General features: G+C 38.5%; 1 protein-coding gene across 1 annotated transcript; it reads left to right on the top strand.

The window, feature by feature from the left end:
* The first annotated feature begins 587 nt into the window (after positions 1-587).
* Positions 588-26,480, top strand: LOC148088590 (multiple epidermal growth factor-like domains protein 9). The gene is made up of 6 exons (XM_087798075.1): positions 588-1,168; positions 4,488-4,692; positions 16,113-16,252; positions 19,314-19,463; positions 23,930-24,199; positions 24,949-26,480. The coding sequence occupies exons 1-6, from the start codon at positions 697-699 to the stop codon at positions 25,440-25,442; spliced, it is 1,731 nt and encodes a 576-aa protein (XP_087654201.1). The 5' UTR covers positions 588-696; the 3' UTR covers positions 25,443-26,480.
* The last annotated feature ends 494 nt before the right edge of the window (positions 26,481-26,974 follow it).

Below are 26,974 nucleotides of genomic sequence, written 5' to 3'. Positions count from 1 at the left end.
GATACAAAGACTAACATAGAACAGAACATCCAGATACTTTCGCTCCACTCCTGCCCCCGAACTCAGAATTGTACAATGTAATAGCCCACATTAATTTTATGATCTCAGAATGTCAAAATATGACATTTGTATGGCTAAAGAAATATAAAATAAAGTGAATAAAAGAAACACGAATGATGCTGATGAAGTTTATAGAAAGAAAACGACAATATCAACAATAATAATACAGTTTATTAAGAGCTAGTTCTATTACGCTCAAGGGATATAATATAATATAATATAATATAATATAATATAATATAATATAATATAATATAATATAATATAATATAATATAATATAATATAATATAATATAATATAATATAATATAATATAATATAATATAATATAATGTAATGTAATACCATATAATATAATATAATATAATGTAATATAATATAATAACAGTACATTTTCTTCATTCATACAACTAGAGGCCACGGTGTAGACTGGGGGATTTAGTTCTTCAATCCTATTCGCTAGTGAGGACGTCAATCAACGAGCGGGCAGTCAGGCTCAATAGCGTGGGCGGAGCATCTGGGTTCAGAGCATCGACAGTCACCGGGGGACATCAATGGTGGAAGACGTGTCCATTCAGGGAAAGGTCTGACAGAGACCGTTTCTGAGGCGTATACATGGAGAGCTGAAACCGAACATGAGATTACCGTCCTTAATGATGTCCATATCTGCGGGCTGCATATTTATTTTCTATGTATCTCTTGGACTCGGTCATGCTGCACCTGGCGTCAGCCACTACGATGCGTCGCCTCTGTCCAGGAAGCCCGGCTCAGCCCCTGACACCAGGGACACCGACCTCGCCACAAAGCCTCAGAAAAGGTTTCTTCTGGGTCTAACACTGGCCCATGGCGGGGGTTTCGCCGGCCTCGCGACTACCCCTGGCCACGTCCATAAAACGGAAACAACCTTTCATCCCTCGACAACGGAGCCCACCGCCGCCTCCAAGCCCAGCAGCCCCCGCAGGAGATCCACTGACGGACAAACATCCTTGTTTACTCCGGAGAAAAGCCTGCAGACTCTGGTGTCTATGGTCTCCCAGAGATCCGCCAACGATGCCTGGGCTGCAGACAGCCCCGGCTCTCCCTTCACATCCATAGAGACCAACCAAGGTGAGTAATGTAATTGTTATTTCAACGCTTCATAAACGGGGTTCAGGCTGGAACCAAATGTACCACAGGAGAGGGATCGGGAATCTGACGCAGGGAGAATGCAACAAAAGACTGCGGCGTGCATCCATAAATTCTCGCTCAATAAAAGTCACCCATATGCTCAGATTGCTCCTTTAAACGCGTGGCCTACATTAGATGGTGTCGGCCTGTTATTATGGGCTGCCATCCATCACTGAGGCTGGAGAGGAGGTGATGCTGATGAGAGCGGCTCATCCTGTTGTTGTTCACCCAGCGCACAACAGGCCCCTCCGACATCCTTTTGTGTTGAACCGTGCGTCTCATGTGCTTGTCAAATTAAATTTGGGGGTGATCATCTCGATGCTTCTTTTCGTGTTCCTTTTGGAATGATGCGAGATCGTGGCCTTTTGAACAAAATGGCCAGACATGCAGGCAGGCTGCCAGTGCAGGCATGAATGAGCAGTGACAGTGAAGCCCCCCTTTCTCCTTAGAGCTCTCACATTCATGTGGAGGTAGAAGAAGCACAGGGATCCTCGTCAAAATGGTTCTCCAGTGAAGTCAGTAGTGATGTGTCAAAGTTGGACGTTGCTCTACTTGGCAGATGTGGCTTTGTATATATCTCTCTATATATTATTTATTATTTTTATCCATTTAAATATTTTTGCAATTGGGTTGTGTGGTAGATGAGTTCTTTGGGTGTTTTTTTTTAAAGAAAACTAAACTTACAAAAATTCTGTTAATATCAGATGATGCCACATTTGTAGTGATCTTTCAATTGGGGGACAAGTAACCCAATTCTGCTACTCCCAAGTGCTGCCTATCTACGGTGGTCAATGGATTTATGGCTTTATTTGGGCTGAGGCCTCATAACAACTCCACAGTGAAGTTCTATATTCCTGGGAATGTCTAAGACCAACAAATAAGTGGTAGTCTCAAAAAAGTCAACAATAAACCAGAGTTTCCTCATTCTGTCAGCAGCAGTTAAGTGTTTACGGTTTGGTGGCAGGTCTGCAAGATAAAGTACAGCAACCAGTGTCATTCGCAACTCGTGGTTTGACAACCCGTAGTCTGGGGCCAAATCTTATCCTTCAATATGAAAATGCTAGCTAACAAACAGCAGGATTCATTATAAGCTATCGGATAGTTTGTAAATGAAGAGGATGGAATGGGCTGCCAGCTCTAATTGGTAAAATAAGTTCCTTTAACAACCACCTGATCTTTAACAGCACATGGCAGAATATGAAGTAGCATTGAGATGATTGGCATATATATATAGATAGATAGATAAAAAAAATATATAAATATATATATATATATATATATATATATCTACAGTATATATATATATATATAATGGACAGATACTCATTAAAATAATATTTGTACATTCAAATTGACTTTCAGTATCTAAAGAGAGTGCCTGACAATGTATATTAAAAATATATATATATACTGTATATTGATTAGTATGCATTTTATTTGAGAAGATAAGTTCAACATTTTCATACCACAAAGATACTCTTTAAAGCAGCATTGTTCTTATTGCGCAACCCTGCATAAAAAAAGAATTTATAATTCATTTCATTATCAATATTCTTCCGTTAGGTCTGAAATAGGTATTAAAAGTATTTATATATTAAAAGATTAAAAGATTACTAGAAAGTTGGTTATATTTCCCCTTTTCCCCTCATATAAAAAACACTACTTACATAAGTGCCTATGAAATAAAAGGTAGAGAACAAAATATTGCTTTTTTTTTCAACATTTGGAATTATAATCATGGTATGCTTGTAGTTATTGACTAATATATTTGATTAGTAAAACTGTGTAGCAACCCATAATCAGAAGTATTTTCTGTTAATAAATATTTCAAATTGTAAGTGAAATAATTAAGTAAAAAGAATTAAGCAGAATGTGTTGCCTGCTCTAATAGGGCCTTAATAGGAAACAATCAATCTGCAGACAAGATCATGAAGTGAAGAGCTGTTCGAGAATAGTAAAAACTTCTTATTTTGTTCTTTTGTTAGCTTAAATCTACCTCCAGCCGTTGTCATTCTTCTGATTTCTAGACGGTTAGCTTGAAACTATCTTGTCAACAAAGGCGTCACCTGGTACATGGGTGTGGCCAATACACTCTTTGTCCTGATTTGGATCTTACCGACAGGTTTGTTGTGAACTTATTTATGTGGTTTCATGAAGTTCTGCCTGAGAGCCTTTCAATACCCTTGCATTCGCTTGCATAACAGCACAGTTACGTAAAACTACTGGAGAAGAGGAGCACACTAAAAGCAGTTTAACAAGGATAAGAATATGCTCTCATTCTGATCTTTGGTCCTCTTATTTTGGCTGCGCTCTGAGATTTTGGGGCGGAAATGATTGCACAGGCTTCCAGATCTGAGAGCTGTAGAGTCAATGTACATAACCTGAGAGATGGTGAATAATTCATAGCCCATGAGGGCCCAGCGGGGTCAAACCTGTCTGTCATTATATCCTCCGGTTCATTTGTCAGGTGACCTAGTTGCAATGTTTTGGCTGCAGTAGAAGATGAAATCACCAAATATAATCATCAAGGCTTTATTTCCCGCATGGTAGGTTTGTGAAAAAAAAAGGATTTATATTGATGAGCCGATTCAACATGGACAGTAATATAGATAAGTGAAAAAAGCTATTCTAGTATAGTGCACCTATAATTGCACTTGCTTAAGTAAGTAAGTAAGAACCAGCCCTAAATCTCAAGTACTATTCCTTATTTAAGAAGATAAAAGAACCAATGCTGCTCTTCTAAAGACTGATATAGAGAGAAAACCATATATTTAAAGTCTTAAGCTCCTGCCAGTTATTATCTTCTCGACTGGTTACTTAGATGATCCCCAGAAATGATGCAAAATAGTCATTGAGGTGTCTAATGGTAGTCTAGTTGCACTTGTGGTGAACAATGTAGGACTGTACATTATACCTGCATGGGAGTGTGGAAGTAAATTATGAAAAACTGCATTTAAAAACATCTCGCAACATCCAAAAACATTAAAACAGAAATGCAAAACACGTTTCTTGTGAGAATGCCGGCTCACCCTTAAACAGTATAATTTACATAGATACTGTAAATAAAAAAAAATACATTTGTTGAATGTTCTACTGAATGTTTCTAAATTAAAAAAACCATTGCTGAGACGTTTTCTTTGTCAAAATGGTGATAATTGAAGGAAGTGTAGCTAGCCCTCCAGAGAGTCTCCCTAATTGTACACTTGATTCTACCTTTTTTATTTATTCTTTCAGTAAATCCTTTTGTGTTGTGTTTCAGAGAACCTGTGCAACTGTTCTATTGGCGCTGAGGGAATCGAGGATCCAGAGGAATGTGACCAAAATACTGGTCAGTGTTTGTGCATGTCTGGCTATACTGGCCTGCAGTGTGAGGACTGCGAGGAGGGGTACTTCACCAACGGCACCAGTGGCTGCATGCCCTGCGCCTGCGACTCCTTCGGTGCAGTGAGTCCTCTCTGTGACAGGTGAGACCCTTACATTTCTATGGACCCACAGGCTTCTTTAGGGACGAAGGCTTAACTTAAACAGCCCTGATCCTCTCTTTATGAGTCACTTTAAGTCGGAGTTTGAACCTTTATCTGTATTTACGCAGCCCTTGTGAGGTCAGAGTACAACTATAAAACTGATATATAAACAATTTGCAGTTTTACTATCGACACTCGTTCAGATCAAACTTCTTTGAACGTCTTGTCTGTCCAAATAATAAATAAAAACAGAAAATGAAATTTAAGTTTATGATGAATAATTAGGATATATGAATACAAATTATTATATTAAATAGTATATAAATCAATGAACCCCTAAGCTTGTTTGTGTGTCTATACATGCGTTTGCACTAAATCACTAAATCTATAAATAAATAACCAAAAAGAATGATGTTTGCAAAATCCCAATTTCTAAACGAACAGTGTATTTGGTAAACATGTTCTAACACACTCTACCTGAATCAAAACATGTTGAAGCTTTCTACACATGGCTACCATATGTTTTTGTTTCATATTTTCCATCATTTGAAAGCCCATCAATGCCATTTTGTATATTCTACAATTTAAAAAATGTTTGGGTTAAAAAAAACAATCTACCAGTTAAGACTTACAGATATTTTTGATGTTGTTAATCACATTTACAATATATTTTAAAATGGCACTCATCCATGTTTGCTTTGACACCCACTTGTAAATGAGAAATGGCTTTTATGAGGAAGTGCTCACATTTCAGCAATGCTACCTCAGACTGCTCAGTTAACCCGTTTGTTACCAGTTGCTTGATCATCTTTCCGACTGTTTGTACCGTAGGTGTTCAACTCTGTTTGCACAGTCTTTGAACCAACATGGTTGTTCTTTTAGGACATGAAATGAGTTTTCTTTCTTACAAAAAGACTATTCTATTTTTAAAAATCACACTGGTCTATTTTTATAAGTTCCAAGATAGCCATACCACAATGCCAATATGTGCAATTAGCACCTTTCATGCCTAAATGTGGTTATTACTTATTGAAGTATAATAACTTATACTTACTTGTTTACAAAAGAAACACATGTGCATAGCATGAGCCTAACAGAAACGGCACTCATTATATCATTATGAAAAATGTGATCAGAGATTATTATACGAGACATTTTAATCATTTTAAAATCTGAATATTTGTATTGAAGGGCGGTCATAGCTGATATATTTTCTAAGCTATCACTGGAGGAAATAGTAGACACTGTTGTAGATACTAATACTGTGACACAACATGACCTTTTATTGTTCATTTATTGTTGGTTATTTAGTACAATCAATGCACAGATTACACAATTCAAATTAGAGAATCTACTGTGGTGCTACTGTGCAGTTTCTAATGAGATGGTCTTTTAAGAATTGAAGGATCAATGTTCTCTTGTTCGGTGTCACACGGTGTCGCTCGTTGGGGCCTCTTGTCCCCTGAAAAGCGTCCCAATGTCAAACATATTTAGACCTGACTCTCCCCGCACAGTCACCCAGAGAACATGCTGCCTCTGCACTGGTCACAAAAAACCCAGACTAAGATAACAAGCAGTACGCTCAGAGGGTGGTAAAAATAGCTTCTGTGATTTCTGCTGCTTTAGAGGAAGAAAGCTGCTGGTGTGACTGCAGGCCTTTATCAAGATTCTGTGTTGTCATGATGTTGAGAGACGTCACGGCCTAGTCTTATGTAAGCCCAATCACTACACGTGAACAAGGGGTGTGTTTGGTTGTGTCTGTTACCTGAGAATGCTTGCGTCTTGTGCTGTAATGAAAAGTAGGTGAAGGTGCAGGGAGGAGGGGAACTTCAGGACGGGTCATTCACACTTTAACTCTCTCGATATAGTCCTTCTCAGACAGTCTGAGCCAGGCCATGCTAGCAGCACTAGCTTGCCAAGCCCCCCACTAAAGCACTAATCGCCAACAGATCTTCAGATTAGCCAGCTTTCTGACCCCCGACATGCTGGTTAAGGTATCCTCCATTAAGTAATTGACTACTTCTTGACAGAGTTAAGTATAGAAGAGAAAGAGGCTTGGACATGTGTGAGGTATTACATGTTTTATTATCTTACCTCTTCTTTACTAAATGTGAATATGAGAAGTCCAATAATTTTTCAGCCTGCCTATTACAGTACATAGTTAAGCCTCAACTGCTGAGCAAGATAAAAACAATTTTTTTAAAAGGTGAACCGTTTTGGATTTGGAAATAATTTCTCATCCTGGGGATTACTAAAGTATCTATCTATATATCTATTAAATTATGAAGAATAAATAGAAGAGAATGCATATATTCACCTAGGATACTAAAACCCTTTTGAGTCAGACGCCCAAGAATATTGTTAAACAAAGACACCCTTAATCTTTTTTAAATATTCTAATCAATAATCAATACTGTTATTTAATAGTTAATTAGAAGGTCTATGTCAGATTCGAAGAAGTTGGTTACCTTGCACTTAGATATATGTTATTCATACTTTATTTTACCTATTTGTATATAGTTTTCAATGCAGAAATCCTTTGTTTTTCTTTTTATGCAAGAATAAATAAATACTTTGTTGGTAAGAATATCGCATGATCTAAAAAAAACACCTGTTTCCTCTTCTGTATTGAAATGATCCATTCTGACAGACCTGGAATTACATTTCTTTTTGATCAATGTAATGTTGCTGGGAAGTGTTGCTATGGATCTGATGGTAGAAGCAGAGAAAGCTGTGTGTCTCTTATGGTTTCTTTGTTTTTGACACTGTGCATGTCGGAGTAATTCAGTTCTGATTAAATATTTTATGCACACACATCTGAATTGTTTAGTATCTTTTAGTGTAGTGTCTTGTAAAGAAGGAAGATTTCATTATATACCAGACCACATTTTATCAGATTGTGAAAAAACCTGTAATCCTTGAAGTTAATTTAACATTTAATGTCATGCAGGTGACACAGGGGATTCTGGTCTAATTCTGAGTTGAATTCTAACTACAAATTCAATGTATACAATTATTCATTGGTCACATAATACAGTTAACTGTGTTAGTCAGAGATTGATATTCTGACATTCCAAAAACAGATACAGTTATTATGTAGCCATTTGAAATGGGTCACTATTAAGACCAACCTACTCACTTTCACTTAAAAAAAAAAAGGATTATCTTCGATATTGCGATATTGGCACGTGCGATATGCATATCGAAAACATGTGCGATAATTTATCATTTTTTATTGTATAAATCAAGCATTTGTTAAATGCGCACTTTGACCAATCAGTGTCACGTTCTTTAACTTCTACTTCTATGTCTCGTTCTCGTTTTCGTCTCTATCTGTCTGAGAGCTGTGCGGCGCAGCTTGCTGGGCTCGGTTGCTATGGCGACGCGTCGTAGCGGGGCGCTGACTTGGCGCAGCTCAGTATATACACAGAAGTAAGACTAACTTAGGAGCTACTCAAACACTAGTGAACCAGTCACTCATCGCTTTCAACCCCCTTAGTTAAAGCAACACATTGTAAGAACTTTTTCATCTCGTGTCAGTTGTTTTCTTATAAGATCATTGAACTCCAAAATAGTGTAAACCTGTCCGTCTTATAAACTGTCATGTGAACGTGTACAAGGAGGTGGGATTTGTTATTCATTTGGTGATATCGCGATGCGCCGGCAGCTCCTCTCGGATGTTGCTCAGTTTCGTGGTAAACCAATGTCCTGCGAAACTGAGTGTTATAAGTGATATTTTTCTCAGATCATATCGGCTCATATCGCATCATTTTTCTTCTCTAAACCCCCGGACCTCCACTACAGTACTCGCGTGCACTCGGCCACATTTTTAGGTGAAAGAAAAAAATATCGCATTAATATCGAAATCACACTTCAAGACACCAATATCGAATATCACACTTATTTCCAATAGATAGATAGATAAATAGATACTTTATTCATCTCCTTAGAGAAATTCAGTGAATTAGAGAAATTCAATATAGTGTAGCCCTACTTTAAACCACTTGCAGCTCAGAATTATTTTACAAAAGACACCAATCCTCAATACTGTTTTTCTCATCCAGGAAATCTGATATGCCAAACAGTTTTAAGGTGCAATTACAGGATCATGTTTTGAAAGGGTAAGAAATCTGCAGAGTGAACGGTAATCAAAACTGATTTGTTGATTCTAACGCTTGAAGCTTTCTTGTGAATTTAAATCTGCGGACATGAGGTGTAGTGAGAACTGAGAATCAGAAGCTGATGTCTATAAAAAAAAAGCCAAACATACTTTATTCAGAGCTTTATTTGAAAGTATTTTGAAGGCATTCTTTGCCTTCAGACAGTTGGTGATGTAATCTGCTGACATGTTCAGACGTTAACTCTGCTGACATGCTGCCACTTGGTGCAGTGTCTTGACACTAGAACAGCACAGGTCAGTCAAGTTCTGACTCCTACTTGGGAAGTTATTTCCTCATGACTTTGCTGGAAAGCCAAATCATGTTGGGGCAGATAAAAGCAACGTGGTGACGCAATCTCTTCCGATATATTTTTGTGCAATTCGATATCAAGATTCACAAAGTCTAGACAGTCAACTGCAAATGCATAAACTTGCACAGAGACTTCAGTGTGCAACTCTCAGGTTCAGTAATTGATCACCAAATGAATATCCAGATTGGACCTGGTGTGTGATCTCTCTGAGGAAGACAATTGCAACCTAAAGTAAACAGAGAGGGTCTGTTGAGTTGTATTTTTATGCACAAAAGTAAAGATTCACAGATGAGCTGGCTTTGTGTGTTTATGTGGCAGATGATGTAACTAATGTGAAATCTAGAATTAAATAATCTAGCGTTTCTCTGTGCTGTGTTTCTGTTTGACCTGAATCTCCCTAAATTATGAGTAGCTTTTATTATATTTTGTAACCAAATAGACCAAAGACTATTGACCTCACTCAGTCTATATTTGTATAAGCTAGAGGGAAGGTCAAATATCCCAACAACTGCAGTGACTCACACTTCTGTTCACTGCAGATGAATTAAACATTACTAATAATTATTGGCTAAATCTTAATTTCATTTGAGTAACTGCATCATATTCCTGACTTCTAAATAATGTAATGGGGAAATATGTTGATTACACTTGAAAGCACTGGAAGCAATACTTTGTTATCCTTTTTTATGACTAGAGTAATAACCCTTGGTACCATTTCTTTCTACAGAATAGATACATAAGTTAAATGTTCTGCAAAGTTTCTCTGCAAAATAGAAGAAAACCATGGTCATGAAAACAAAGTGGTTATTTTAATCAACATACTGCATTTAATAAAAATAAACAATATTTTAAAATGAAATGTATGTGTTATATGTTATATAAATAAGGATGGGTAAATATACTCAATTGTGAAATTAATTGTAATAACCTGACCAAAAAGGCAACTTATTTTCCCTGATTTTTCATTCAACCATTTAATTTAGCCCCCAAATTATACAGAATCGAACTAATCTAAGTCCGTAACTGACTGAACCTCACTTCAAAACACAGAACTCAGACAATTGGAGGCTAACCACTGCAGCATGTGCCTACTATGGAAACATGTTCAACATGTTGTTATAGTTATATATTTTTATTTGATATTTTGAAAAAATAACCTATACGATTCCCATAAATTGAACAGCACTACAGAACAAAACCTTTTAGTGAGTTCAAATAATTTTTTAATCAAAAAATAAAGGCAATTTGCCATTCGTGCATGTATTCTTAAAAGGAACTCTTGCAGTCTGTCTTCAGCCAGATTTTGATTTGAGTACTTGTTGAGCTGAGTGTCACATGGATTAAATTCCAACCTACCACCCTTGGGAGTTTAACCCCAAACACTGTGCATAGATCAAAAATGTTAATGCTGGATAAATCTCTCATGAGGCAGAAAAATGTGGCTAAACCAATTGTGCAAAAGCTTAGCGTAAACCCGGACTAATGAAATTCCTGCAGGGTTTGTAGCTTTTCAAAGCAGACTGACATGTGTAATTGCGCCTTTATTCAATGTTCTCGTCGGTCCTAATGAGATTTCCACATCATTGCGGCTCTTAGCCACGCGCCAACCCCAAAGCCACTCCACACATCATGGGTCATCGTACAATTGTGTATATAACTCTTTCCCAATTTTAGTTTGGTCACTGAAATATTGGTCAAAAGCACTTTAGTATGTCCACATCAACAGTTGTAGATGTGGGTCATCTCTTTGTCTCTGAGGCATTTGTTTTCCTACAGTAGTGAGCGAAAAAGCACCAGCCTCTGTAATGAAATATTGATTTTTGGTGCAGATGTGTCCGATTTTGCGCGATGTGTCACTCTGCATCATTTCTTCAAGTACATCCTTACTCCACTACAGCTAGCTTTATTTACATAGCTTTCAACCTTTATGCCAAATCAAGTTTGAAAATTCACAAAGTTAGAACACACATTTGTCTACAGCTCTGGTAGTGAGATCTTGTCACCAAAGAGCAGCAGCGTGTGATCTAATGAACTATCTTTAGGACTACGCTTCCCAGCATGAACCCTGACCGCAGGATCAGAACATTCACATATATTGCTGGAGATGGTAACATGATGGTTACTGGTTACTACCATTTATGTCATCATTAATAACATGCATAGGTATCAGACGAAGTGCAGAAATGGGATAATTTAAATATTGTTTCCATGGCTATGGTATTGCGGTCAAAGGTCATGTCTGTCAAATCTTCTAACAGCGTTTACAGATACGTATAAATGCTCGAATAACCCATTGGATTTGGAAAATGTAATATTTTCAAATAACTGTGCATTCCATTTCCAAATAGAAGTTTGGAAATGTGGGGATTTTGTGTTCCGGTGAACCGACCCCTCCCCAGTCTCATACGTGGTGGTGGAATGAAGGACAGACACATGGATGAGTTTAAGAAAAATGCTTGTTTAGTGAATTATGCAAAAGTCAGAGACAAACTTACGTGAACACGGGCGCTAGCAAGCAGAGAGATCTATCGCAAACGTCTTCGAATGCCAGAGAAACTGTTCCCAGCGATTTGCTGGCCTGTTGTGTCTTTCAGTGTGAGTTCTCACACAGGTGTCCACAGACTTGCTGGGAGTCTGGGATTGTTTAATCTTTCTGTGTGTGTGACCTGACCTGTGGATGTGAACCTGAGTAGTTTGAGTTTAGTTTAAGTGAATGCAATGCAAGAAAATGATTATTTAATATGAATTAAATGTGTAAGATTATCAGTTAATCAAGTGACTATTTGAAATGTGTGTTAAATATAGATGATTGATTACAGTAAAGTTGTCATTTCCTTACAGAAACAGGAATATAAAATCCTACATTAGCATTTTGATGTAGAATCCCATTATAAAAAGAATTCAACTTCTCTGGTTTAGGAACAGCAGTTTTGAGAAATGTTCTAAGTCTACAATCTTCAGGCACGAAAACACTTCAGTGGGTCCCTCACTCCTGAGAATGGCATCAAAATATGCATGGACCTAATTTTGTCGAAAAGAAAGTGTGTTTTCTTGTAGGCTTGTTTACGTGAGATCACCATAAGTCAGTTCCTGTTGGATGGGTTGGTGTATTCTTAGAATTAAAACTTAAAGTGCTATAAAGTTGCACAACACATTTTAGCAACGGAGCCACTTAAATGTCTTCCCACTGCTTATCTACTGATGATTAACCCACCGTCTGTGACAGTGTGGACGTTGACGGCTGTCTGATCCACTACAACCGCTGCAGCAGATTTGGGTTAAGCTTTGTCACCCATGTAATACTGACCTACTTAACATACATATCAGAAGCCGTGATGGAGTTACAGCAGAATCACACCAAAACAATAACACGCCCCCCTTCCACTGCCCGTCCTAACAGCCAAAATGGAAAACTTCAGCTTACTGATAGTTGAGCACAAGGACACACTCTGTCAAGTGCTTTGGCTACTACTGTTGATTCTTCATGATTTTCTTTTCAAAATGATAGGTGTTATATTGGATTATTTAAACTCTATATCTTTCTCTGTACCATATCTTTTGTGACCAATTCACCCAAATAGAATAGTCCTAACTTAATTAAAATGTGTGTTTCTTGTATTTGGACATTTACCATGATTGGATAAACTAAAATATAATTTTAAAAAAAAGTCATCAGTCATCTTAATATATATTTGTTTACAGAGTTTGTCTAACAGATTTGGACCGATGTCTATCATTGTGCTCCATCTGCGTATTTGCTCACTTTCGCTACAACAGTTAATGTAAGTGTGTGTGTGTTGTGTGTCAAGTGGAATAATGTGGAGTGTTGATCTGCCAGCCTTGACCTCAGCGCTGCCCACGCCCCACTGAGCATCGCCGTGGGCCTCTTCATTTGCATTTGGTGCATTTGTGTTTAACAAAGCACTGTTTGTGCTAAGACCCCTGCACACGCTCACGAGAATTGACCCCAGTCAGCCCTTGATTCCCTGCGATTATTTTGAAGTTATTGTCTGTGGATTGTGTCTCAGGGTTTGGACGTTGATGAGGCCTGATGGCACATTTGGATATTGGTTGGTCATCACTCAAAGTGACAGCAGGATCATCTTGAACGTTTCTCACCAGGACTTCTATTACCCTAGTTTTTTATTTAAGGAAGTGCAAAAGGCAGCCATGATGTCATTAACTGTGTACTACCAAAGACTATTGTGTGAATATGGGGATGACTGGTGTAGTCCAGAGTGACCCCAATGATAAGTGGAGTCATTACAAAGGAAACAAAGGTCAGCTGGATGAAGGTTGAACCTGTTGTATTAATGAATCCTATGAACTGTCTATGTGGCATAATTTCTATTCACAAAAAAATCAAAATGATGGTGTTCTGATAGCACAAGAAGATCATTGATGTACAAAAAATAAATAAACAAAAGGGTAATTCACATTAATTGTGATGAGCGAAAGCAAGAGTTGGGAAAAAATCACAAATAATATTTGCCCATATTTTTCCTTTCCTCATTCTCTATATTTACATGATAACCATGATGTCAAGAGAAGATACATTCATTATGAAAACGTATCTAGTCAAAAGCATTTATTGCTTACATGTTGATTGCCAATCGGTAGATCAATAGCCGGTGCGTCATCAGATGAGCAAACAATGAGGAGTCACAGTCTTGTTGGGACACCTCCACCCTGAGAAAAGAACCAGTGGAACAGGCAGCATTATGTGTGACAGCATACAAAACGTTCATGTGACTTCTAAATTCGCTGCCTGAAACTCCAAAATGACCAAAATAGAAGATGAAAGTCTTGTAAAAGGAGCTATAAAAACAAAATATTTGCAATGGAATGAAGGGAGACATATTTCTAATGAAGATTATTATGAGGAATATCTCTGTTTGACAAGCGTAGAATATGTTTAGAAAGCATTACAGTTGAATTAAACTTTGCAGATAAGTCACTGTTATCCATATATCATGTGACATTGTTTTTAACAGTCTCCCTTCTCTTCTTACCTTTTATTTATGTGTAAAACAAAATACTGATTTGACATAGCTGGGGGAGAGTTTGAGTTCAGAATGTATTCGCTAACAGCAGTCAAATGATTGATTGCTCCTTGTGTGGGATCTTGAACACAACAACATGAGGACAATCTGTTCTATCTAAATATTAGTCAATGATTCTGAGCAAACATCAAACGGAAGCAGTCCTGTTGTGTCTTGTTCAGAAGTGATTGGGTAAGGGAATATCAATGGAATACACAAATTATGGCAGCTCGGAGCTTCAGTAGATTTTCTAGGCCTCAACTTATATGGCCCTTTATCATCAACATCAGAGAATGCTCTCTGGATGAACAATTGTAAACCAATTCATCAGAATCAATCATTTCTATGATAAAACTGTAAGGTCACGCAGCTCCAAGCTAGCATGGACTAAGCATCTGAAAATTAAATCAAATAAAGTGCGTCACCATGAGAAAAACACCAACTATTTAGTTTGCCTTATTGGGATGACATTATTAACAGTGTGTGTGCTTCCCGCGTCATCTGCCCTGGCCTATTTATGCAGTGATTGTATAATATTTATGTGTGGCGTTCAGAGTGCACAAAGCACAACAGCGTCATGTGTTCTGCTCCACTGGCTCGTTGATTCAGCACTGTGTCCACCTCTGCTGTCAGCTGCAGAGTAGAACATTCTGTCATCCCACCGCTGTGGTTCACAGGCAGTCCAACAGAAAAAAAATTGGGATGCACAATATCCTGAGGAGAAACACAAATTGTTACACATCAAACTCTCCTGTGGTTTAAACGTCCATACTTTTGCTGTCACTTCCAAATCTGTGTTAAATTGTGATTAATAATAATAATGTGGTCTCAGACTAACCCTTGATGCAGCTCACACACTGTTTTAATATTGAAAATTCAAATTATTCCAAACCTGAAACAAATCTTTTGTGAATTGGATCAAAAAGAATCATAAAGATGCGATATGAGCTAATGTGATGAAATAATCGGTTATTCATGAAGTCAAACAGAAACATGCAGGAATTGTAGGCTTCTTATTTATTTTAATGAATAAAATGATCTGCTCATCTGCTGCTCAAGTCACTGTGTTCCGGCCGCTTGTTTTCACAGCTTGCTGCTTAAACAATGTTCAGACTTTGAATTTCATTTTATCCAAAACCATCAATGCAAACCTTTACTTAGCAGCACATTTGCAAATCCTGCATCATGTGAGCATGCAAACTGGAGAATGCAGCTTTAGCACTGTGCAAGTGGTGCTGAGCTGTAGTTTGTTTCTGACAACTTTAGTTACAACTTCATTAAATGAATGCAATTTTTGATTCCTTTGGACCTTACAGAAACACTATTTTGACCATAAAGTGGTTACTTTAAAATGAAAGTCACTATCAAGAATCTGTTTAACTTGTTTAAATAAGAAAGTTTCAGAATATGCTGCTTTTTTTGTCATGTATTGAAAATTCTAGATCTAGATACCGTTCATTTATTGACTGTTTAGTAAGTTGATCTCTTTATCATTTTTTTTCTATTGTCTTCTGCACTACAGCTCTCTAAGTGAATACTAATCAACAAGGTTGCGTCTCTTCATTTGTTTTTGTGACAGTATCGATTATGTCTATTACAGTATTTATGCAAATGTTTATTGTGAGAAATTCTTAATATTCTTTTTCAGTCTTGAACTTCTGGCCTGTCCACTGTTAGAAAATGAAAGTTAAGATGAGTTGTTAATTGTAACTTGTTGAGTGACATTATGTGGTACAAGAAATCAAAGAAATTAAATCAGTTTTCTATTGCTGTTCTTGAGAAATGTGATAGACACGTTCCTGTGTCTGAGCTGTGATGGCAGCTTCAAGGGAATAAGATAACCAATTGTGTGCCAATCTCTCAGATATTGTTCTGTTATCAATCTTTATCCTATTTTGTCTTTTGCAGCTCAGGAACATGTGTATGCAAGATTGGAATTTACGGACCCAAGTGCGACGAGTGCCACCCTGGATTCTTCCACTTCAGCAGCACAGGCTGCCGGCCCTGCCAGTGTAACAACCACACCAGCTACTGCCACCCACAGTCAGGTCAGCATTGATTGCAATTATTTTTGTTAACTTTAAATAAACTGGCAACATGGTTTGTGTACAAGAAAAAAACTATTATTGATATATTAATAATCACTATATATTTGTTATATTTTCTCTGTTGTTGTAAAGTGAAGCCAATACTGCTTTGACCTACATTGTGTGGTTCAAAGGTCATTGGCAATAATAATATGTTAATTACTGTCTTGGGTCATCATTGCCCAAGACAAAATCAGAATTGAAATCCAATTTTTAAATAATCTTCCTGTCCTGAAGAGCATTCTAAAAAAAAAAAAGAAATCTACTTTTTATTTTTTTACTTCATGTTTTCAACCTGCTGAAATTCTTTTTTTTTAATTATTGTAAAGATAGAGTCTTTAAGTAGTCAAGAGGTGTCTCAGTGATTTGGATTAGAAGCCTGTCTGTATCCAATTGTTGGGTAAACCCTTCTGTATAGTATTCTCCTTTTTAATCAAACCAGCATTAAATTATGTTGAAGTGTGTTTCAAAAGTTCCTCCATGAATAGAAACCACAGGCAGGTGCTTCAGCATTTACAAAAGACTTCCACAGTTGTTCATGAATCTTATTTATTTGAAACAGGGGTTGCACCTGCAACCTCCCACAGTAAATGCACAATTCAGTAAACTCTTTTTGCATTCATTTGAGATATCTTTGGTAGAAATAACTGAGCCTGAGACTCACACATACATTTTGTGTTTTTGTATTGTGTAGTTCAGGGGGTCAGCACTGTTCTCCAGCCGTTTTATGTTTAGTTGATGTATGATGTTTATTGAAACTGGCTGAATGTGGCACAGCCCTTCAATTCCTTTCATCAGCTGTCACTGTTCCCTTGCTTTGGGCCTGTAGACACTCCAGTGCCGTCCATGGCTCAGAATTATTGCAAAAACTCTGGCTTTCTAGGCTTTGTCAAATGAAAGCTAGAACTAATTCTTTGTGATCCAGAAATGTTCTCAGCCTTTCCTCAGAGATTAACCCTGGAGGTGGCTTCACCTTCCTGCGCTTGCACTCGGAGACATACGTTTCCAGTAAGGGACAGGTTTGATAAAGGGGAAAGCTAGAGGGGGTGCAGGTAGCTGTTGGTGCTTTTCAAGGCCATATGTCTGACCATTATAATGCCCAGGCAGATTGGGTGCAGACTCTCCTAGACTCACTGGTCACTGTGGATTAACAAGCCCAGGTTTGACAGCTCCCCTTAAAAGTCCCCCACCACCCCCTTCACCTCGCTTACCTAACAACACATTGAGCAAACTGAAATGTTCCAGTGTTGCACACTCTGTGTGTGTGTCAGATAAACATGTCAGGGACACGACAACTCTGACAGTACTGACCTCCCCTGACCCCTGTTGAGGTTTTGCACCCGAGGGTGATTGCTGTATTTCCAATTGCTGGGTTTGTGTTGGGGGAGGTTTGGGGTGAAGTTGGACTCTGTGAACACGATAATTTTTACCAAATGGAAGGTATCAATGCTAGAGGTCCATGAGTCTAGTGATGATGTCACCTATGGGCTAGTTTTCAAAGTGTAGACATAAGGAATTAAAATGCCAAATCTAGTCGTAGTTAGGACGAAGAACATAATGAGGTCACTTCGATAGCAGTGACCTGGAAGATCAGTCATGTGACTTTCAAATGTAGTGTTTAAGACTCACACAGAATCATTTTTGTTCCTCCAATAGCAAAATTTGCTTTCTACTATATCTTTAGAGAATGCACTCGAATCAAACCTTGCTCAATTCTATCGCAAATATACAGGAAACGATTGTATCCCTGACATGATGAGGCAATGTGTGGGTGTCATTTCTTTTACTCTAGAAAACCAGTATAAAACATGTAATCCCTGACCCAGCATATGTCAGTGAGGCTGTTGTGTCGATGCAAAATAAGCATACTCAACTGGCTGGGACAGGTTTGATCTCGTCGGCCCAACCTCCATCAGATTCTATAGAGGCACAACAGCTACACTGCCTTCAGCAGCTTGTCAAATGCTTAGAGTTATAACAGTTATTGAGCCGTTTTGAGTTTTGCAAAGCAAGTGAGATGGGGAAGCAGATTTATGACTCAAATCAACTCAACTTTATTTATAGAGAGAGCTTTAAAACAACAACAGTTGACACAAAGTGCTGTACAAGAACATCACCTAAAATAAGAACAGTTAAAAACACTAAGATAATGTGGTAAAATCATGTCATAATAATGTCAAAGGCACCAGTAAATCAATTGAAGCACAAGTACGTTGTAGACAAAGTAAGTAATTTAGATTTTAGAGCTCTGTTCCAGACCAGGGTCACAAAGTGCTTAAACAATCAAAGCAATACTCAATAAAATGTATACTTAAAAGTCAAGATAACACCGAGAACAACACAGGAGTTCAAGAAAATCAAGGAAAAGCCTGCACAAATAAAAATGTCTTAAGATGTTTCTTGAAGGAGTCAGTAGACTCCATCAAGCGCAAAGTACGTTGTGGACAAAGTAAGTAAGTAATTTATATTTTAGAGCTCTATTCCAGACCACGGTCACAAAGCGCTTAAACAATCAAAGCAATACTCAATCAAATGTATACTTAAAAGTCATGATAACACCGAGAACAACACATGAGTTCCAGAAAATCAAGGAAAAGCCTGAACAAATAGAAATGTCTTAAGATGTTTCTTGAAGGAGTCAGTAGACTCCATCAAGCGCAAAGAGAGAGGAAGATCGTTCCAAAGCTTAGGAGCAACAGCCTGCAAAGGAGCTACAGACAGTGTACATATTGTATTGAATACCTAGTTTATTAAATCTCAACATACATATTTTTACTTATTAAAGGAATCCTCACATATACAGGTCAGATTGTGTCGTGTATTGTATATATATATAAATATGAGGCATAATATCCCTGGTTACCACCTGACTTAAACCTTATCAAAATGGTTTAAGTTGAGGTGGATTGCAGACTGAAGACATTATCCAGAATCCAAATCTTTCACACTTTTTTGTCTTTACTACATGATTTAATATGTGTTCCTGTGTAATTTTAATATCGATCATCCTTATGTTCCTCAGGAGTGTGTCTCAACTGTGAAGGCAACACCCAGGGATCCAACTGTGAAGAGTGTAGGATTGGTTTTTATCACAGTCCAGAAGCTCCACCCAGTGAACCCTGTCTACCATGCCCTTGCTCCAACTCCTCATCCACTGGCTCCTGCCACACAGGTCAGTACATTCTGATCCAAATCAGCCTTCAGTCTGATGAAAGCCACAGTCATCAGGCTTTCATCTGCACAGCTTTTACTGGTTCATGTAATGACGTTGTGTTTGACTCTGAAGGGGGATCAGTGTGAGGAAGTAGTCCAGAGGTCAAACATATCGTATTACTACCACCATGGGTCTGGACACAACTCTGATGACAAAGTGTTTCTGACGGTTATCCGTGACTGCTTACAGTGTCACAGGACATAAAGAAAAAATTGCACCAAAATATGTGATTGCTAAGCTTTATATTAATGGACAATGCAATATGTATAGATTTAAATGTTATAAAACATTGAAATACAATTGTCATTCATTATCAACAGAGGAAAGCCAATCAATTAAGTTCAGGAAACATCATCTCATTGGGTTCACTAAGCCCAGGTAAATGGTGCCTTGCAAAGGAGAAAAGTTGTCCATTTAGCAACATTGAAGTGATTTCATTATACTGCCTAACCAACAAAAAAACAACGGGGGCCCCGACAGGCCACATGGTGCTCTGCACCTCCTTTACTGGTGTTGAAGTTAAGTTTGAGATCATTTATTAGGTTGGGACCAGACTTTAGAATGGACCTTTGACATTTTTATTCCTCAAGGCTAAGTTCTGAACAACGACCAAGTTATCGATAATTCTTCCATGTTCTATCTTATTGTCTCTAGTTTATGCATGTAGTGGTTTAACTATTTTTCATATATTTACATATTTCACATTGTTCTGAAAACTTCATGAATGTTTCTAATAAACATTATTTATCATTTATGGTAAAAAAAAACAAAAAAACACGGTGAACATGGTGACAAGATATTCTGGGCTTTTCAGGAGTTTAAGTCTCAGATATTGTATATTATTATATTAGAAATGCCAACTCTTTCAGGCAAATAGGTTTTTATTCAGAAATGTTCCACTTGATAATAGCCAACCATATCAGAGTATGTTATTAAACAACTGACTAAATATAAAAAAAAGATAGAAGTTTGGACAGGGGTTGTAGCAGTTGGGTACAATTATTAAAATATTTTATGATATCATGAAAAAAACCTGCTGTGCTTAATTGTCTTTCAAAATTCTGTAACTAACTCACAAATACATGGCATGACATGGTTTGATTTGAACTTTTATAAGCATGCAGAGAAACCAAAGACCAAACAAACCAAAGGCTAGAAAAAGACAACGTTGCATGATCTGGGACCATAAATGTTCAAAGATTCCTTATGTTCATTGTTTTTTTTTCATCCTTTAAAAGGTTTTAATGAGATATGTTTTTATGGAAATTATCAGCTATTGATCTTAGCATCAAGCTAGTGACTCTTCCTTAGCTCTCCTCAAGGTAAACCAATTGCAGTGCACACCATCTCCTCTCCATGTTCTGCATGGCAACAGACATGTGGAGAACCACTAGGCTGTCAGGTTGTGTTTGCTGAGCGGAGGTCATGTTGTGTGTGAGGGCAAAGTAGGCGATATGTGCTGCCTCAGTGCCAGGTATGATGTGTTCAGATGCCACCGTCTTGTGGCTGAAATGCTCCAAGTCTCTGTGAAAGCAGCATTATCTAATCACTTCAAACACTGTTCAAGTCAATCGGCTGTTTTTTCTTTTCCTTTCCCATTGGCGCGTGAAGGTTGTTTCAAAGCAAACTCCTACCTTCACCTCTCTTCACATCGTTCATTTGCTGCGGAGACGGTGTGTCTCATGGGTGGTGAGGTCAAAGGGGCATCAGTGAAGAACAGTCGTCGTGCAGGATCATGGCAGACTAGGCTCTTTGAATGTGTCTGAGATCATCACGTTAAACCTTGATTCCAGAGCATGCAAGGGTGAACTGGAGCATCACATCAGGATGTGGGTCACACATATTAAATCATCCATGGTGATTGTGTTTCTACCGCTCCAATGGAAACCCATGAGTTTCAAGCGTTGTTGCTGGGCTCTCACCTGGACTGGTCGCACTAGAGGGGCTGAAGTGCTGATGGGAGCAGGGACAGGTCGTGCTCTCTGCCCCGTGCAGCTCATGTTTCTTCCCACTTATATAACGCTGAGAGCCTGCAGTCCACAGCAGAGGTTAAATGAAGCTTACCAGGCGCAGCCTGCTCAGAAGAGTCACATGACTTCGGCAGATGAAGACAGCGATGTAGGCCAGTGAGGGCAGTTATCTGTGTCTAAATCATTTAGCGAGCGACAACATGCACAAACACGCAGCTCTGGGAGGTCGTCTGACGACTTTGTTATTGCAGCACAAGTTCTGCTCCTCAATTATTCAACTACATTTGAAAACTGAGACCACCCAAAAAAACTACTTCAAACAGGTTGACAAAGTTCTGAGCATGTGCAAAAGTTTTTACAGGATTTGGGCAGACTGATAGCATTTATAGAGCTACGTTAAGAGATGGAAATATTTGTATTATTACAGGAAAACTCTGAAATCAGTTATGTAAGCTGTATTTGTGAGATCATATTCACTTGGACCTCCACGACAGGATTCAGTGTCTGTGGTTCAAATCGTGATCAAGTCTCTCAAAGAATTGAAATCTAAGACGCATACAACAGTTTGACCTTTTAGTTTATTCTGTTTGACTTCACTCATAGAAAAAGTTCATTTTATTGTCATTGTGAGTAGCTAGTAGAATACAGGGGTTAGACAGTTTAATTTTTTTTTTTTTAGAAGAGAGTCAGCCCAGCTGCTCCATGTTGCTAGCATTACTAACCACTTCTGTCATTCTATGTGGATAGAATTTATTGTTTTGTTTATTTAAAAAGGTGAAACTTCTTAACCCATGCTTGTCACAAAGCACCTTGGAAATACCTTACTGTATTCTTTATCACTGCTTAAATATTTACATTTCTACTCTAACAAGATTTAGGGTTCACATTTCATTCACAAATGTTCTTATAAGAAGATGGCCGACAATGTAAGTCTGCTACCGTTGCTTAGAACAGTCAAATAGAATGCGGTTATATTAAATTGGATAAAAGTCTTATCATTGAAGTGGCTCGCAGGAACAGACTTGATGAAACTGTGATTTAGAGTCAATATTTGAGGACAAACATGTATATTTCACACATGACTTACTTGCCCAGGAGCTGTTCATCCAAACGCAGCTGCTCTTCTAGCCACGCTTCACTATTTGATTGAAGTGAAGCTGAACGTGAAGTAACCGTCCACATCTCTATTTATTAACAGAGAACGATTCACAGCACTCACGAGCTTCCTCTGTGTGAAGTCCACAGCATCAGATGTTGCTTTTGATGAGAAAAATGTCCTATTGTGTTCAGGTGCACTAGCAGCTGTGAGCCGCCTAGTGGTGAACTCCTGTTTGTGCACTACACTAGAGCATCCGTTTTCTAAACAATAGTGTTATGGTCTACCAGTGTAATGCAATACTTTCATATATCTAGAAAAAATAAAGGCAAATCTTGAAAAATAAATTTTCAATAGTGATTATTATCATATAGTATCATTGTTTTTTTAAGTTTCCCCAGAAAAAAAATGTAATTTAAATTAAATTATTAAAATAAATACATATACAAGAGTTTAGAGATGATTGGAATATTTTAATGAAATTATTTTTTTTATCCTCATAAAATCATATTTTTGCTCTACCATTAATGTTTTTGTTACCAATGCTTACATTTACAAATTTGACAGATACATCTGAATCTTTGCAACTTGAGTTTAGAGCATCATTTTGCACGTTCTGTTTTGACCATACACATTAAAGACAGACTCACCTGCAAAAATGTTTAATTTTTTTCCAGCTATTTCACTACTACAAAATGCAAAAGAACCTTAAAAGACCATACGATTCAAATTCACTCATCGCTTCATGTATTAAACAGCTTCATGACTCAGGTGTTCATTAGACGTTATTAGTCTTCTTATCTTGTTGAGATTTGTTTAATGGACATTAAGACATTCTCTATAAGTACGTCTCATCACAAACACACATTAAAGCACAGACAAATAGACATATACCGTATATGATTGTGTTCTTGTGATGAGACACTCTTGTTGATTTTTGGATAAATTGAAAGATGTGCTCTCACAATATTGAACGTGCAGTGTCACTCACACAATGGTTTTTTTTTTCATACACAATCACAACTTAATCCTGTTTCTTGGTTTTAATAGGAGCCGACACTTTGGAAGTGAACAATTAGGTCACATTTACTTGAAGCTTGTCCAAAAAACAAAACGACCTCCATGATAATGCAGCCTTTTTGACAGCCACAAGGTGGCAGTAGTGACATGCTTTACGCACAGTGGTAAGACAACAATACATTTGCGAATGAAAGTAACATTTGACATGATTCAGGGGGAAAAAAGTTGATGACACTGGACTAGATCCATTAAGCTACTGACTGTCTGTAGATATTGATCCTCCAGTAGGACTCTGCAGTTGTTTTTTACTCACTGACATCTGTCGTTCTTCTGTCCAGATCGCAGCGGCTCTGCGGTGTGTGACCAGTGCCTTCCACACTTCGCTGGCCCCCAGTGTGACCAGTGCCTGGCCGGCCTCTACAAGTCCTCTGGACTCTGCATCCCGTGCGACTGCAGTGGTAACGCAGACCCCCAGGGCCACACCCAGATCTGTCACCCGGACACTGGCCACTGCCTACGCTGCATCAACAACACGGCAGGGCCGCAGTGCCAGCTCTGTGCTCCTGGGTACACTGGTGACGCCCGGGCTCACAACTGCACACGCCTAAGTAAGTCCAATATCAGTTCATCAGTGAAATACCAATCATAAGTTTGGAGTCAAATAACTAAAGAAAACAGCCTGAACTTTATTGTTGCGTAAAAACCTGCCAAAAAGTTCATCTTTTTGTCAGTGTTTATCGGTGATTTGATTACACAATTTTAAGACATTTTCCGAAGAATTAAAATAATTTAATTTTGTCGACGTTCCAAATAATCACCTGGATCTCTGAATCACTCGTCACGCTGTGTACCACAGAACAAGCCATCCTTTCATGCTTGTTCTTAGAAGGTGAGGTTAAATCGTCACTTGCTGTGCAGTGCTGATGATAAAAAGGAAATATTGATTAATTATTAAATTATTTTCATTTCATTTTAACTTTCTTAATTGGTAGTCCTGGTCAACCTAATTAACAGATATATTGTTTGACCGATTATACAGTTTTCCTCTATTTCCTTTCAATCCACATTGTAATCACCGGGATTATCCTGTTTATTTGGATCAAAGTTATCCAGAATCTGCCACAAACGCATTAAAACAGGTTTGGATCACATGATCCAATCGATTCCAGAATCCTTCTGAGGGTGAGAATGCTGTGGGAGTGAAAGCAGGGGGGGTCACACGTAACGTTTGAAACAGGTTAGGCCTGTTTGTGATCACAATGGAGGTGGAATGCACTTTGTGCCAACATGTTAGCCGCAGAGTTTATAGTTACATTTAAACAACAGTTAATCGACAAGATTATGTGTGTTTCCTCAGCCCCCCGTCTTGGTCCCCCTGCTTTACAAACTCCCCTGATGACGTCCACTTCGGCGCCGCCAACAAAGACCTCCCTCACCACCAAAGCATCCGCACGAGGAGTGCCGGCATCCACCTCTAGCGTCAACACCACGTCATCGTCCAGCCAGGCTTTGCTCACCAGTCCCGGAAGCCCCACAGACAACACCACCGCCGCCCTGACGGACGTCTCCTGGACACAGTTCAACATCATCATCCTGGCAGTCATCATCCTGGTGGTGGTGGTACTGCTGGGCTTCGTGGGAGGTGTCTACTCTTACAGGGAATACCAAAACCGCAAGCTCAACGCCCCCTTCTGGACCATCGAGCTTAAGGAGGACAACATCAGCTTCAGCAGCTACCATGACAGCATCCCCAATGCTGACGTGTCCGGCCTGCTGGAGGACGAGGCCAACGAGGTGGTGCCCAATGGCCAGTTGGCCCTCACCACTCAGGGGAACTGCTACAAGGCCTAACCCTCCGCACTGCCGCGAACTGGACAAGCCAGGCAAACAAAGCTGCTGCAAAGTACCAAAACCCAAAGCTCTGCTGCTCATGTGCAACACTGTTGAGAACGATCTAGACCACAATCATGGGAAAGATGCAAAAACCCTTTTTACTTTTGATACTAGGGTCAGAGAATCAGGCCTCTGGTGATCCAGGTCTGACAAGGATCAGAGAACTCGTGAGCATTCACATCTTTTTTAACTTTGACATGTTTAAGTTATAAGAGGATCACTTGAGGAGGCAATGATTGTTATTTTATGAGTTTTCATTTTTATTTATTGTTTATTTTCTGGAGAAATGCTGCACATGTGTGTCATTTACTGCTCTCTGACCACTTTGTTTCCTTGTATAGTTTGTGTTTATGGGTGTGTGTTTGTGTGTGTCGACGGGAAACATGAAGGCAACTGGCGTTTACTTTTTGTTTCTGTGGTTTATGCGCCAGCTCACCTGAAGAATCCTATAGTTTCTTTTTAGAGAAACCGACACCGTTGAAAATATAACTGCAGGACAGTGACTCATCAAGCTGATGTTACTGGAGCTCTAATCTTATCAGCTGCTTGTGACCGGGCCTCCATGACTGGACCGGGGAAAGTCTCATGTGCAGAGGCTTGGCTCCGTGACGCAGCCAGAGGGCTGCATGTACAGCCCGGTCTGCAGATGCCGGGCGGCCACTTCCCATGCTTGTTTTTGCCCACAGAGAGATCAGGAGACTCCTCAGGTACCCTCTCCCTGATGTGACTGTTGTAAATATTCTTCTTGTACAGATGAATGTGAATAGTAGCACTATTGTTGTACAGCTAGATCATCAAGTGTTCACCGTCGCTGGACCACTTCCCCACTCCTCACTTTCCAGGGCGTGATGTCACAAGTCAGCTTTTCTATAAAACTATGTGAGCTTCGTTTTCTTATTGGACACATGCGCAGCTGCACTCCTGCACCAACTGTTGCGCTGAATATGATATTCCTCCAAAGTCAGAGCTCTTTGACTCAAATAAAAACACTGGGTTTTACCAAACTTTCCTCTCTCTTGCTCTTTTTTATCAACTTTATTAACATTCGACCACGAAGATGATAACAAAAACTGGTTAGGAATTATCCGTTTTTGGAAAAGAAAAAATAAGTAAGGGGAATAAATAATAGTAAGTGTTGCTCTTTTACTCTCTCTTGTAAATTAAATGAAATGTTTTCTGATGTCAACTGATAAGATAAGATTTAAATGAAAAACAAACCAAGAAAGTTAAAACAAGTTTTAAGGTTTTCAGATTCTCACTTTGACATTTAATTAAAAAATATTCAGATACAAAACTGCAAGCTAAATAAGGCAAATTGAAAAAAACTTTTAACTTTTTTTTTGTAATTTTAATTACAAATACAATAACTTCCCCTGCATTTCTTTAAATTTTAAAAGGTATTTAAAGAACAGTCATCTGTGGTCCCATGCCTGGTTCATCTTTACACAACAAGTTCTCCGTTCTCTTAACTGATAGCACCAGTTAACATC

This window comes from Callionymus lyra, chromosome 1, assembly GCF_982586985.1.
Source record: "Callionymus lyra chromosome 1, fCalLyr1.hap1.1, whole genome shotgun sequence".
Classification (NCBI taxonomy): Eukaryota; Metazoa; Chordata; class Actinopteri; order Syngnathiformes; family Callionymidae; genus Callionymus; species Callionymus lyra.
This window is presented reverse-complemented; position numbering and strand designations above follow the sequence as displayed.

Coding starts and splice junctions, on each gene's coding strand:
- LOC148088590 (XM_087798075.1), top strand. CDS start 697: ATGAGATTACCGTCCTTAATGATGTCCATATCTGCGGGCTGCATATTT. Junction 4,693..16,112: donor GTGAGTCCTCTCTGTGACAG/GTGAGACCCTTA, acceptor TGTCTTTTGCAG/CTCAGGAACATGTGTATGCA. Junction 16,253..19,313: donor CTACTGCCACCCACAGTCAG/GTCAGCATTGAT, acceptor TATGTTCCTCAG/GAGTGTGTCTCAACTGTGAA.